The 15,232-nt window shown below is 40.8% G+C and overlaps 1 protein-coding gene across 1 annotated transcript in view; it reads right to left on the bottom strand.

The window, feature by feature from the left end:
* Positions 1-11,317, bottom strand: part of apobb.2 (apolipoprotein Bb, tandem duplicate 2) — a 30,579-nt gene extending 19,262 nt beyond the window's left edge. Inside the window, exons 1-15 of the mRNA XM_002665806.6 lie at positions 11,253-11,317; positions 10,475-10,578; positions 10,248-10,393; positions 8,894-9,038; positions 7,731-7,871; positions 6,530-6,654; positions 6,342-6,427; positions 5,806-6,256; positions 5,533-5,644; positions 5,264-5,410; positions 4,977-5,188; positions 3,056-3,251; positions 641-820; positions 393-572; positions 140-307 (exon numbers count right to left, since the gene is read on the bottom strand). Coding sequence (XP_002665852.3) covers positions 140-307; positions 393-572; positions 641-820; positions 3,056-3,251; positions 4,977-5,188; positions 5,264-5,410; positions 5,533-5,644; positions 5,806-6,256; positions 6,342-6,427; positions 6,530-6,654; positions 7,731-7,871; positions 8,894-9,038; positions 10,248-10,393; positions 10,475-10,578; positions 11,253-11,307 — 2,448 coding nt within the window. The 5' untranslated portion in view covers positions 11,308-11,317. The remainder of the gene's footprint in view (positions 1-139; positions 308-392; positions 573-640; positions 821-3,055; positions 3,252-4,976; positions 5,189-5,263; positions 5,411-5,532; positions 5,645-5,805; positions 6,257-6,341; positions 6,428-6,529; positions 6,655-7,730; positions 7,872-8,893; positions 9,039-10,247; positions 10,394-10,474; positions 10,579-11,252) is intronic.
* Between the last annotated feature and the right edge of the window lie 3,915 nt (positions 11,318-15,232).

Below are 15,232 nucleotides of genomic sequence, written 5' to 3'. Positions count from 1 at the left end.
TACAGGAAGTTTTTATAGTATCATGAGTTAATACATGCCAAAAGATCAAGGAAATATTTGTTTGTCGGTTCATGGCCCCTTTAAAAAATAAAAATCAGTGGACAATAACACATGGATGATTGAAGTGTGTTGGATTTACCATGCCTGGATTAAAGCTCAATCCTCCTTTGATTCCAGGAGTAAAGGTGCCAGACAGAGCAACTCTCAGTGGAAATCCAGCAGCGGTGGGCAGATAGAACTCATTATCCATAAAGATGTAGTGAAGGAAAAGCTCATTGTCGACACTCGAGAACAGTCTTTTGGTGAACTATATAAAAAATATAATTCTGATGATTTAATCCATTTGAAATTCATGAAAGTTGCATATGTGCATTTGGTAGAGCTGTACTCACGTCAGTGGGGATCATCTTAAGAAGACTGCCAATCATCTTGCCATCTTTTGCATCGAGATACCCAAGTTCAGCACCCAATAGCTTGAGGTAAACCATAGCTTCAGGGGCATCTTGGGCCTTTAAGTCTTCAGAAAGCTTGTTGACACTGTCACTGATTTCTTTGACTATGTTCTGAGTCGCCTAAAGCACACAGAAGACTGAGAGTGGAATCCTTCTATACAAATGTATTTGCTAATATAATGTAATACCTGTCTCTTCTTCCTGTAATTGTTCAAATTTGGCAGCATGTTGTCCCAGACCTCATTCAGTTCAGCAGGCATCTTGTCAGTAGCGTATAAAATGCTCTTCATGACAATGTCTGGGAAGAAACCATCTTCACCAAAGAGAGCCTCTAGAATGGGCTCAAAGCCCTTACCCTCCATGCCAATCTACAAAGCATTAGAATCAGAAGCAGTTTTATTGCCAAGTGTGCTTCACACTAGGGTTGGGCGATGTTGACCGATTTGGCATCATACGATGTCTAATGTGAAACATCGCGATGGACGATGGCATTGTCGTCGTAGGTGGGGGTTCTGGTTGTTGAATATCAATTAATTCATAACGAATTAATTAATTGTAGCCTACCGTTTTCACTACCTGACCCACATGGTCTTTGCTTTACTTATAACAAGAACCATAAATAAATAAATTTATACACAAATGACCACCTGTCCATCACTTTTTTTTTTTTTTTTTTTTTGCGAGACTCTGGCATGAATATGCAGTGATCTGTGTCACTATAATGGCTTTTCCCCACAGCGGGTGGAGGAGACAAGAGATAAGTTGGAGTTCACTGTTGTACAGTGTGTGTGATTGATGATAACTTCCTTATTTTATTATTATTATTATGAGGAAATAATAACAAGTAAAGGTTCTAGAGCTCGATTGTTTTGGTCGCATATGCGCCCGAAATTTTATCAATGTGACCTTAAAATATATTTGGAAGCTTCTGGGCGAGTGCATACAATTTGACTGTTTTCACAGCAAAATCCTCACCTTTTATGCAGAATGCATCTTTGCACCTAAAAACACCAAACACTGTGCTCAGAAACAGATCAAAACTGTTGTTATGTGAACTTGCTGAAGTAAATAAAAGCCTGCAATGCTTGCCCCGCCTTTGTGCTCTTCTTATTGGCCCACTGCTCTAGAACTGAATGCAAATAGATTGGTTAATATCAGCCGTCGACCACTCAGTCAATGCCTTCTGCCTTCAGATGACAGGAGCTACAACTGCGAAAATGTGAAGCGCTGAAGATCAGAGAATGAAAATAACAGACAGGTTTCGTTTTAGAAACCACCTACAGTTACTAATAATGACACATCTTATTAGTGATCACGTGCTGAATGTTAATCCCCCATTTAGACTTTTCCATGAGTGGATAAAAGACTTCCAGTGTTTAAAGTGCGCTATGAAAATGACTAAGCTTTACTTTACTGTAAAGTCTGTGGGACGGGGTTTGCAGGTAACAGCGTTACCTACACATTCTACACATTTTAAGCGCTAGAGGTGCTGTATAATCCTTCATTTAATCCTCACCATGCTGTCAGCCGTGCAAGCGGCCCCTATATGTACAATTTAACAGCTCATGAAAAATCTGTTATTGCTATTAACATGACATGCAAATAATAAGTTATATATCAATATAAATGTGGGGCGGGGTGACGGATCGCGATGCCGGCTCAGCATCATTGAGTTTGTTGGCCATCGGCGATGGACGATGGCATCGTCTTTCGGCCCAACCCTACTTCACACACACAAAGAATTTTTTTGGCTACAGAAGCTTCTAGTGTACATAAAGTGACAAGTGACAACACAAACTAAATATGAAAAACAAAGACGATAAACATTAAACAGGGATGCAGTTAGTCAAAAAGATCTGAATGTTGAGTTGTAGGTACCATTAATAAATGATAGTACACTCATGCTCAAAAATCATAAAATAATCTTCAACAAATTGTCATTTTTAATAGACAACAGTAAGCAACATTGGATTTTGGTCAAAAAAGTTTGTGAAAATTGTCTAAAACAATTGAACAATACCATTTCTTGTCTTAGGACAATTTTGATAAACTTTTTTGATCCACTTCCTGTATGTACAGTGAAAAAACATGGTAACACTTTACAATAAGGTTCATTAGTTAATGCATTTACTAACATGAACTAATCATGAACAACACATGTACAGCATTTATTAATCATAATTGAACATTTACTAAAGCATTATTAACATCCAAGTCCATGCTAGTTAACATTAGTTTATTCACCATGAGTTAACATGACCTAACAATGAACCACTGTATTTTCATGAACTAATGTTTATTAACATGAATAAATACTGTAGTAAATGTATTGTTAATTGTTTGTTCATGTTAGTAAATGCATTAATTAACATTTACTAATGAACCTTATAGTAAAGTGTGACCAAATATATTTTGTTTTGCTCGTTCAAACTACTTATTAAAAATGAGCTAAAACAACAAAATTGTTGAGATTTCATTGGGACATCTTAATTTGTTAATGTTCAATCCACATAAATGTGTTAAAAGTGTTAAGTTAACTTAATCAGTTTGTGTTGGGACAGCATGAATGAATTGCGTGGAACCCTGCATCTATTACATTGTACCTCAATCAAGTCCATATCAAGTCCGAAAGCATTCAAGGTCATCTCCAGCATGACTTCCCTTGGCAGATTGTCGGGTGATTCAAAGATGAAATTTCCCTCCAAAGATCCAAGTCTATAGTGTCTGGAAAACTGAGTGGACTTCATTGCCATTTCAATATCATTGCCCTGAAAGGCATTTTGAATATTCTGCCTCAAACTGAAGAGAGAATAATAATAAAAAAAAAGATTAGGCTTTCTTCTAAAATTCAATTTAGAACTTACATTATAGAGCTGTAGAGATAAGTCAATGCATTTAGAATCGATAGAGCAACATTTGCTGTTTTTAAACCAGCTTAGAGTGCCACCCACTCTTAGGCCCCGTTTACACTAGTGTATTTTAGGGTGCTTTCACACCTACACTTTTGTTTCGAAATGTATCTCGATTGCCCAGTTAGCGCGGTTCGTTTTGCATATGTGAACAGGGCAATCGCGCTCTGTTCCGCGCCAAAGTAATCGCTCCGAGATTGGTTGAATGAGGTGGTCTCGGCTCGATTGAAACAAACCCTGGAGCGGTTCGATTGCAGTGAGAAAGCGATCTGATCCGAGCGCGGTTATATCACTGTGTTTTATGGATATGTAATAGGCATACAGCTATATGAAGAGAGAATTATGAGTATAGCAGGAAGTTTCTCCCGGATGCCCGCAAACGAGTGATGATCTCCCGGTAATCTTGCGTCTCCCTCCTGGTCCTCAAATAGGCATCGTCGCGCACCCTTCTCACCCCTCCCCACTTCATCTCTCCTCAGACACGTCGCGCTGCACCCTGTCAATCACTATCAAACCACCACCTCTCCTGACAGTTTAGCAGGACGCTGGAAAATAAACCCTGACACTCTGACCAATGTAAGGAGAGTTTACTCGCACGTGACTTGTTTTAGCTCTTTTGGTCCGATTAGAAACTTTGCAGTGTGAAAGCGAACCGCTCCAAGAGCAAAGGGCAACAATGTAACAATTGTAATCTCTGTTTCGGAACATTTGAATCGATTCACAGGTGTGAAAGCACCCTTAGTTTTAAAATGGCGTTTTAGATCAAAAACGATCCGCGTCCACACTAGCGTTTCTGAACATATCTCCTTCCACACTAGCCACCAAAAACGTATATCATGTGACCATTCGGGCACTCTGGGCATGCGAATTCTAGTATACACCGGAAGCATGCGTCTCGCTCGGCATTTGGTTATTGTTAGTCAACAAACGCCAGTTGAACAATGAACGCAATGGCAAAGAAAGCAAGAGAGGTATTTTTGTGGACAGGCGACGAGGTCTAGTTGTTACTAAACGTAACAAATGATTAACTGCTCAATGGTGCCTAAAACAGACAATAGTGCAAAAAACGCTCCCATTTCTGTGTCCATGTTGATTTTTACAGTGAAGGCTGTTCTGCTGTCTTCCGGTAGCGTTAAAGCTGTGTGTTATAGTCATGTGATAGGGACTTGATGAATAAGGGAAGGATACGCAATGACACAAAAGCCCCAATCAGGTAACGAATCTCAGCAACCCCGCCTCTGTTTCCAGATGTCTTCAGTTTTTCCTCATCCACACTGAGACGGAGCAGCAGCATTTCAGAATGAAAACGGCCTCTCCAGCGCTTTTGTTTTCGGCACTCGAAAACTCCAACGTAGTGTGGACGGATGGCGTAACCATAGCAAAACTTATGCGATTTAAAAACACATTAGTGTAAACGGAGCCTTAGAAACTAGTCTAGAGTGCCACCTAAGATTACAAACTAGTCTAGAAAAACTTCTGCTGTTAGAAACAATGCTCAGAATCAATGCCAGAGAGAATCGCAGTGCATCTTAAAAACCTTAGTTATTATCTGTGAATCCCGATGCATTGATTTTATCATCACAGCCCTAATACATTATTGTTTACTATTTTATACTTCAGGGTCTCTGGCGCTGTAGAGGCCATGATGCTGCTGATATGAGAGATAATAAAGCTCTTGGCCTCATGGTTTTTCTCAATTTCGAGAGCCGCTGCCAACTGAGCAAGTTCAGCAGGCGTAGGGTTCTTCATCAAGATGAGGTAAGCAGCGACACGCTTCTGTACTGATGCGACTTTGTCCAGGACGGTATGCATGAGCACTTCTCTTCCCTGTAGGAGGGATGAAGTGATCTTTAGACTGACTTCAAAATGAATAAAAAGTCATGGGCATGTTTGACATCTCACCTCCTCAGGTACAGGGAACTGTCTGTAGACCTGTATGGCAGCCTGTTGGACTGCAGGGGAGGCTCCTGGCTGGTTGATGCACTTAATAACAGCAGAATGCAAAGCAGGGCGTGCAGCTCCTAGTGCAGCCACCATGTTACCAATGACCTGTAATAGATTACATTTATGGTATAAGAAAGAAAAGCTGCATATGATTTACTTGTAGGATCTCTAAAAGTAGAAGTTCCTAGAGGCAGAAGTTTTGCATCTTGTATTTGAAGAGTACATACCTTCAGAGAAAGAAAAACATGTTCCTGGTCACCTGTGCAATCACCAATCTGTTCAAGAGCGTAATCGGCCACTGCCTGGATCTCACTTGTGACTCCGTCAGTCTCATACAGCCTAAGGTCATACCAAGAATCAAGATATTATTTTAAGAGACTGGAAGATGCTTTACAGTTTGGTTTACATCTGATCAGTCCATGCATTCCCTAGGAATCTAACCCAATACCTTGGCATTATAATCTAATGTTACATAAAACATTACCAAAGCTGTCCCTCACCTTCTCACAGCATTGCTGAGAGCATAGTAGATAGGTCTGCTTGGCTTGATCTTAGCCGTCGCCAACATTTCCTTCACAAGGACTTGGGAAGTCTGTGGTATAATTCCTATGGCATATACAGCAGCATCCACCTCAAACGAAGACTTGTCAAAGGTTCTGATAATCTGCATGATAGCACTGCTGCATTTTGGGGTGCCGCATTGCAGCAAGGCCTGGTACGTCAAAGACCGAGAGATCCCTAGCGCCTCTGGAAGAGCGGCTCTCAAGGTTTCAGCTTCCATCTTGCGTATTACGGCTACAAGCTTGTAGGCCAAGTGGGCTCTCTTGCGTCCACTGTTGGTTTTGTAAAGGTCAGCAAGTTCCCTCAGAACAGCGAGAGCAGCTTCTTTATCCTGGACGGGGCTTATGTCAACACTGCGGTCTAGATGGAGGGGTTTCATGTTGGCTATATCTGGAGAAATTACAGCAGTGCGTTATGCATTTCTTTGACTCTGCAAGCAAGTTATGAATTTTTAAAGTAAAAGGGGATTTCTGACTGTGGTCAAAGACTCTGTCATTGTTTTCAGTAACTCCCAATAGCGTCAAAACCTGTTTGCCAGTATTGGTCACTCCATATTCTCCCCTAAGAAGACAAGCATCGGATGTGCATGATCATCCATATAAACAAAATAGCAGGGATGCACTAGGCAGATCTCTAAACAAAGTTTCTAACATTGATGCTTACTTGTGTGAAAAGGGCACAAGAACATGTTTTTCGGTGCAAATAGCAGAGGTCATGTGCTCCTGCTCTTTGTCAAACTTGTAGTTGCAGGTCTGGTTGCTCCTGATTAGCTGAGCAAGAGGATGGCTCTGGAAATAATAAAGACAAATGTCTTATGCTGGGTCCACACCAAACACAAAGAGAGCACATGTATTGCGTCACTCTAGATACCTCGCAGGATGTTTTTTTCAACCCGGGCTCATTGTGGAAACGTAGCCCCGCGGACGTTTCTGCGGACCGCAAGATACATCTCGAGAGGTACGTATTCGAGCGGTTTTTGTTTTCACGGACCCGCAAGAGGCAGCTGTGCGCGTTTTTTTTACGGAAGCGCGCGCTGTTCTCGCGCAAAAAGCCACCGGAACGGCCGCCCCAGCCGCCCTCCTCTTCCTCCTCCTCCTCCTCCTTCCCTAAACCCACGACGCAACGGTTTGCAAAAGCCGTCCAAAAACAAAAAAAAAAAGCAAAAGGCCTCGACTTCGATTTCGACCGCGTTTTCAGATCCCGCCGCGTTCTTGCCCTTATTTTTCGGATTCTGTTTTTCATCTTACCTGAATTCTGGAACCGATGTTCCCCAGACTCGATCCCGGTCGTCATTCCCGCGGCCAGCTCCTCCTCCTCCGGGACCTCCGCTCCACAGACGCAACGCTGTGAGCTAAGCGGACAAACTGGTTGCATCGGTAAAGCCCTCCACTCGGAGGCAAGCCGTCGGCCGGCGAGCGCAAAGAGGAGGAGCGGAGCGGCGCCACACCGCCCCGCAGCGTTCGCTCAAAAAAAACTAAACACAGCCGTACGTACCTCCGGCCACGTAAATCGCGGTCTCCAGAAACGTCCGCGGGACTACGTTTCCAGAATGAGCTTGGGCTGTTTTTTTTCCTCACAGAAATTTTATGCACAAGTCGACTTTTTTAAACTTGCATGAAGAACATAATGGAGCAAATGGTGAGCACTCATAGTGAACACATCAAGCACATTATTTGCTCCGTCTTGCAGAAATTTGCCTCAGTTCACGTTCTCACATGACTTCTGACACAAATACTTAAGCATGATGATGCTTTTGTCTCCTCTTATGTCTTTTAATGGAATTGCACCAGTTGTGGTCATCTAAAGTAACAGCAAATGGATAATTGTTTAATTAACTGTGACAGGCCTAGCGCTCAGAACTTACCAAGCCTGTTATGAGGGCCAAAGGACTGGTGTGGTCCTCGATGGGTCTGAACTTGTCACATCTGGACAGGTCTCTGTTGAGCGTGACTGCAGTGGCCGTGTCCACAGTGTATTCAGTCATACACAGACCATAGATGCTGGGCTGGAGAGGAAAGAGTCTCAGTAAGATGTGGATTATTAGGCATGGAAATCTTTTTTATGCACAAGCAATGGTGGAAATGAGTACTGAAAAATCATTCGCAAGTAAAAGTACCATTACTTGACAAAAAATCTGAGTAAGTGCAAGTAGCGTAACAGTATTGATTGTAAACACTATACAAAGTATGATAGACACTGATGACTACACTAGAAGCTATCACAGACAACTCTGTTAGGCTTGCAAATGTACAATGGAAGTGATGAGGAAATAACAAAAGACTGTGCATGAGAATGGTACAAAGTGAAGTTTATTTATAAACTAATTTCAAAAGGATCACATGCTTATGATTGCTTGCAGCCGGCCCCGCAATATTTACCAATCAGACAATTCCTAAACCACTATAAATGCCCTAAGTTAAATACGACAGCCATTTTTTGTATTGAACAATCTCCCCCACCATCCCTTCTCATCCTCCTTTCCTAGATGGGTGGCACGGTGGCCCAGTGGTTAGCACTGTCGCCTCACAGCAAGAACATCACTGGTTTTTCCTTACCAAGCCAGCTGACATTTCTGTGTGTAGTTTACACGTTCTGCTCGTGCTCTCGTGGGTTTCCCCCGGTTTCCTCCCACCATCCAAAAACATGCAGCTTAAGTTAATTGACTAATCCAAATCAGCACCATAGACATGCTCCTAGTAAGTAAGAGCGATCACTATCTGTTCATTAGCTACTACAGCAGGGGAGTCCAGATCTACCTAAGCTCAAACTCCCCTCTCACCTTGAAAACGGGAGAGAGCCCCGGGCTCGAAGTTCTTATGAACTCAGGGCTCTCTCCCAGGACAGCATGCCAAACAAGCTTTATAATCAATCATCAGCTAAGTGTGAACTCCTGAAAGTATTTTAAATAATTTGTCATCCTAATGGTCTGTGTGCTGGTTTGAAGTGAAAGGACAAAAGATTAATAATTAAAGAGGAGGGAAGGTTTTAGTGAGATGCACTTATATTTCAAGTAGTTTATTAACAGACCGTGTTTTTTTTCCTGTCCTCCTCCAGCAAAGGCACAGCGAGAGCAGAGATGATCCCCCTCTTAATGTTGAGGATGTTTGCTCGCTCTCCCTTCTCAGGGAAAAGCCTGATTTCGCCTTTCGTAACGGTGAATTTCAGAGGATTTCTGAACAAAGAGAGACAGGTTTGTTAAATATGACCATCTGATACCATCAAAAATGTAATTATTATTTAGATTATGAAATATAAATAACCATAATAATTATAGTCATCGTCATAATAGCAATAACAAATTGGCATAAATAATATTTAATTAAAGCACATGGCACAACCAATTTTGTTAAAACACCATCACAAAATTTGCAGTCTTTCCTTTGGCTTAAGCCTCATTCACACTACAAGCGATTCACAGAGGCAAAGCGACAAGCAACCATTTATTATTAATGGAAAGTGAGCGACTTCAGGCAACCTCCGTCTACGCTAGTGACAGGGATCGTTGGCTGGCCAGGTGGATGTGTCGAGCGACAAGACAAAGTTGAGAATTCGTCAACTTTATGCAAATGAAGAGTGTGTTTCGACAGCCAATAGGAGCACTAGTAGAGCTCACGTGATCCTCTCTCACCTTGCTAAGAGGCCGGTTCTATTCTCCGTGTTGAAGAAATACACAGATGTGTGTCTGCAGCAGGTCACCACCCAGGGGTGCGTTTCCCAAAACCATTGTTAGCCAACTAAGTTTGCGTCATTACAAACATAGTTCAATGATTTGCCGTTTCCCAAATTTGTCGTTTCAACGAACATTCACAAACTGCGTCGCAAACTTCTATGCTTGCGACTACACCTCTGGAGCTGTGGTTAGAAACATCGTTCCTGGCTGTGTTCTATTCCCACTTATCCCCCCTATGCCCTATTCGTTTAGAACATTCTAACATTTAAACTTGGAATGTTTAAAAATAAAAAGGCATTAAGTCATCTTTTGAAGTATTTTTACAGTTCAGTTTTAGCGATCTTCATGTTTACAGTTGTGCTCCCTTCGCAGTGCACTTTGAAAACATTGATGTCATTTTGAACACAGCCGTGGCTCATGACGAAAATGATGATTGTAATTAATTCATTTTCATCTGTTTTATATATTTTGCCTATTTTTATAAATAGGTATAGATTTTGTATGCTGGTCTTTTTGTAAAGCACTTTGGTCAACATCTGTTGTTTTTAAATGTGCTCTATAAATAAAGCAAACAAACAAACAAACAAACAAGACAGGCAGCTACAAAGTCTCTGCTAGTGTGAATGAGGCATTAGTCCCTGATTTACTGAGTTCACATTAGTTCACATTAGTCCCTGATTTACTGAGTTCACATTAGTGAACTGTCTTTACTTCTCCATGTCAGTTCTGAAGTCTTCAGCAGCTGCAGCTTTTCCAAACACAGGGTTTCCCTCCGTATCCACAGCAGTCACTTCACTCAGCTTACAGTCAGTGGTGCGCAAAATATATTTGGATGCATCAGGAACCAAAATCTCCACCTAAAACAAACTCCCACTGTATTTCTGAGCAATCAGCAATGCGTTTAGTGTTTGATGTGTGTAAATGGACTGATACTGTACCCTGCAGCTGGCCTTGGGGCCGTTGACCTGCTTGTTCAGAGAGTTTAAGGACTCTGTCTCATAGAAATACTCGTGCTTGCTGAGGGGTTTAAATCTTCTGCATACTAGAAGAAAGAAGAAGCAGAGAACTTGTTTAATACACATCACCCGCATGCACAAATATAACTGTAGGTTTGCATGTGGATCAGTTACTCAAGAATGGTCGCTGTAAGGCAAGACAAATGCGTGTATTACATTAAAATACTGCAGTACTGCTAATAACATCGACCGTAGAAGTTTTACAAATTTTTCTATTTATTTATTGCTGCCAAACTAAATGAAATACAACATTCTCCAGAGGAAAATACAATATAAAACACTAAGACACATTTCCTTGCTCTGTTAACAAGCACTTGGGGGAAATATTTTTGAAAAAGAATGACACTTTCACAGGGTGCAAATATTTATTTGGCATTTTACTTGCATGAAAGTTATTTGAAACGTCAAAGTACTCACATTTACATTTATTAATTTCTATGCAAAGAAAAACAGCTTAATTAAATAAAAAAAAAAACTTTAAATCTAAATTGAAACAACATCTTTGACCTGTAGTAAAGCTGCAAATGCAATCACAAATATACAGTTTCAATACATTTGATCATTTTACACCTGAAGGAGATGTAACTTGATTTAATAATGTTTAGATGTGTGTACTAGGCAAAAATAAGCACATTTGGAGTTCCAGGTTGATTAAGAGTTATGAGATGTGATGGCAGTGAGTGATGGTAAATATACTTACTGGACAAGATGATGAGGCTGAAAAACAGCAGCAGACGGAGTTTATGGTCACCCATGATTGTGGTCAGTGCAGATGTCCAGTCAAGATATTTATAGCAACAAAAAACTCACACTCCAAAGTTCAGAAAAATCAAGAGCCAATCAATCTGAATTCAGCATTGATTTCCCTGAAAGTGGCAGACAGAACAAACAGAGGGAGTTTGATGATAAACATTAGGCTCAAGAGAGTAAACACGACCATTCAAATGTCGACCATCGACCTGACTTGCACTGATTTGTTATTTGTCTGAAAAGTTTTAGTTTGTTGCAATGTGTTGTCTTTGCATTCTGGAAGGGTCCAAAGAACATATATGGCCTGACAGAATCAGAATACAAATGGTTTTATTCAGGGGCGGAGTGGGACTCCTTTTCAGCTCTGGAGTTTCAAGCTTTAGACCGGCCCACCTCAGTTCACGACTGACTATATTAAAATAAGATAATTTCCAATTCAATTTCTAATGACACTAACGCCCCATTCACATGGGGCTTCAGCGTCAATGCTTGACTGAAGGCGTGTCTGAAGTTTGGGCTGAAGTGATCGTCATAGCAGCGTCAGCCAATGAAATTCAGTCAGCAATAGGCCACTGTCTAGCTGGTGTATTTGCATACAGCGATCTGATTGGCTGACGCTTCCATCGGTGCTTGAAAAGTTGAGCAAGTCCCAACTTCTGCAGCGAGCAATGCCTCTGAAGCAGGGGCGCAACTGCACATTTACTGATGGGTATGCGGCTTCAACTTTTGCGCGCCCCCCTTCAATCTAACTATATTTTATAACAGGCAAGTGATAAAATGTGGAATATATTTCTATCAATAAAAATTAAAGATATTTTTTCATAAAGATATCAATATGCTTCAAAAAATACAGTTTGGCAGTTCTGAACACAACTGAAATAGTATGAAGTAGTAAAAGGTATAATTACATTAAGCATGTTAAGTCGCAAAGAAATGCATCTCATACCACCCCAAATTTCTTCTCAATTTAAATTTCCCTCACTAAATGATTATAGCACCTTGACTAGCCTTGCTTTTGGACTTTTTGTACTACATTTGTCAAAACAAAATGATAGACATGGGAGTCCTAAAGGGCAAAAGAACATTGCAATTACTTCTCACATGCATACTGTGAGAAGTGTAAGGTCTGTCTTTGCAAGAACAATTGACTGAAACTGCTAAAAGTTAAATAAAAAGATGTTTAATGTTTAATGTTTAGATGTTTAATGTCCTACAAATGTTTAGTGTAAAAAAAAAAAAAAAAAAAAACAGAAACAAACAAATGTTCTATTTAATTGAAATGTTATAACTTTGTTTGTAGCTAAAATTAAAATAGTTTTGAGCTAAGAAGTTACCAAAAGGCCTGATGAATCAATATGATACATAATAAATTCATAAAAACATGTATATGGTATGAAAAATGGGGGTGGGGGGTGGAATGATTTTTTCATTTAATAAAATACAATATTATACGCGTATAAAATGCTAAATAAACATTTTTAACATGTATATATATATATATATATATATATATATATATATATATATATATATATATATGAAACTTTTAATATAGATAATTTCAAAAATAGTTTTGGCACAATGGCGCCCCCAATGTGTGGCGCCCCTATGCGCCGCATATACTGCATACCCCCTTTTTGCGCCACTGCTCTGAAGCGGCGCCGATGGATCCACAATGCAGTTCGACAATGCCTGACGTCAATGGGAAGCGTTGGCGCTGACGCCCCGTGTGAATGGGGCATAAAGGCTGATTTATACTTCTGCGTCAAGTGACCGGCGTAACCCACAGCGCATGCGATGCGCGTGGCTGTGCATTTATACTTCTGCTGCTGTCTCTGTTGGTCTGCATTAACACCTCAGAAACGCTAGTTGGCAGTGAGGTGTTAATGTTCCTCTGTGTCGAGTTTCTTCACTGCTTTTTTGCTTTTCCTGAACACTTCCTGGATGTACAAGTGACTCAAACTCGCTCATTTTGAGGCAGGAACCGGCGGACGTGCAACAACTTTAACTATGAGGTAAACTTTCCATCCGGAGCTCCTTCACGGGACTCCACACTTGTAAACAATCGCTCGCGCCATTCTCGCGGCTCTTGGCCCCGCCCAGATTCGTCAGCGCTACCAAGCCGACCAATCACAGAGCTTACGCTACGCGTCGTTGCGACGTGTAGTTACATTTTTTGAGAGGTGCACGTCAGTGACGGCGACGGCCATGGTGAAGGACTATGCGTCAGCACCGTAGCATACGCCGGCGTTTGACGCAGAAGTATAAATCAGCCTTAACACGTCTTTTTTCAAGGACACAGCTGCTTTAGAACTTCAAATGCTTTTCATAAATATGAGAACATTAATTCTTTATAGATATTCAGTCCTTTGTAACGGTCGTCATACAAAAAAATAAAATATGTACATAAGTAACCCAAACAGCATTATATGTCTTAACACTAAAAATGAAAAAATCAGATTGGTGATCTGATCGGTGATCGGTGGCGTCATAACACAATGTGCTAACCACTAGACCACGATGATGCTGTTAAGCTGATGTGTTCGGGATAAAGAATAAGTATTGCACTGTTACCTGCTGCTATTGATGTCTACTTATTTTTTATCCTACTCTTTTTCTCCCCTTTTTAGGTTTCTGATCAAGTTATGTCAGATTATTAATGTGGTGAATCAACAGATTTTCATTGAGCAGGTGTAATATTCATTAAAATTAATTTATATTCACAAAGGGGCCGCTGTTTGGGGTCGAATTATAGTTACATCATCATTAACCTGCGGGCTGCATGTTGCTCACGGGGCCGCAAGAAAATAAATAAGCGTGGAGCTGCAGCAAAAAAAAAAATTAATAAAAAGAGTGAGGCTATGGTCAAATACATAAATAAATGAAAAAAGTGCGACTGCTCAGAGTGCAAGTGTAACCCCGCCGGTCCTACGCCACCCAACCCACTTCGAGCTGGTATCGAACCAGCGACCTTCCACACAGGAGTCGAGCACTCTACCAAGGAGGCTAAAGACCATAACCACTAGCATCTGTCGCTAGAGCACCATTAGAGGTCAGAGGAGTGAGGTTTACCTGCACAGCACTTACTAGCTGGCCTCCGTTAAGCAAACACACAATATCAACAAGCGAGGGACAAAATACCAAGACCAGCTCAATGCAATAAAGTGAGTTTATCTACAAAGATAGTGATGATAATAAATGCAGAAATATGTATATAAAAAGAACATTAAATATTTACAAAGACACTTTGAATTTTACAGATAACAAATGAGACGTATACCTGTACGCAAAAGACTGTGAGTGTTCTAGATCCCTTTCAGTTTGCATGTCGGCCTAAGAGAGGGGTGGAGGATGCAGTAGGGACTCTGCTGCGTTTAGTTCTTAAGCATCTTAATAAGCATGAAACATCGGCCAAGTTACTTTTTATTGACTTTCCGTCTGCATTCAATCCCATTCAGCCACATATTTTAGTTGACAAGCTTATCAATGAATATGAGTTTTATCGAATGCTTGTAGGTTGGATTTTAGACTTGTTTTGTCCAGAGGACACAGAGGGTTAAGGTAAACAATTGGTTCTCTGAATGGTTGGTATCATCTACGGGGTCACCTCGAGGTTGTGTCCTTTCTCCTGTATTATTTATTTTGTACACAAATAGTTGTAGGAGTATTTTAGTAATAGGTATGTTTTAGGGCTGTGCAATATGGAAGGGCATCCGCTGCGTAAAAAACTTGCTGGATAAGTTGGTTCCGCTGTGGCGACCCCGGATTAATAAAGGGACTAAGCCGACAAGAAAATGAATGAATGAATGAAGATGTAAGTGCCACAGGTCTAAAGTCCTCTTATCTAACAAACTAACAATTACAGAATTGTCAGCAAACTTTAAAATGTACCTATTACTAAAAATACTCCTACAACTATTTGTGTACAAT

Source organism: Danio rerio, chromosome 20, assembly GCF_049306965.1.
Source record: "Danio rerio strain Tuebingen ecotype United States chromosome 20, GRCz12tu, whole genome shotgun sequence".
Lineage (NCBI taxonomy): Eukaryota > Metazoa > Chordata > Actinopteri > Cypriniformes > Danionidae > Danio > Danio rerio.
This window is presented reverse-complemented; position numbering and strand designations above follow the sequence as displayed.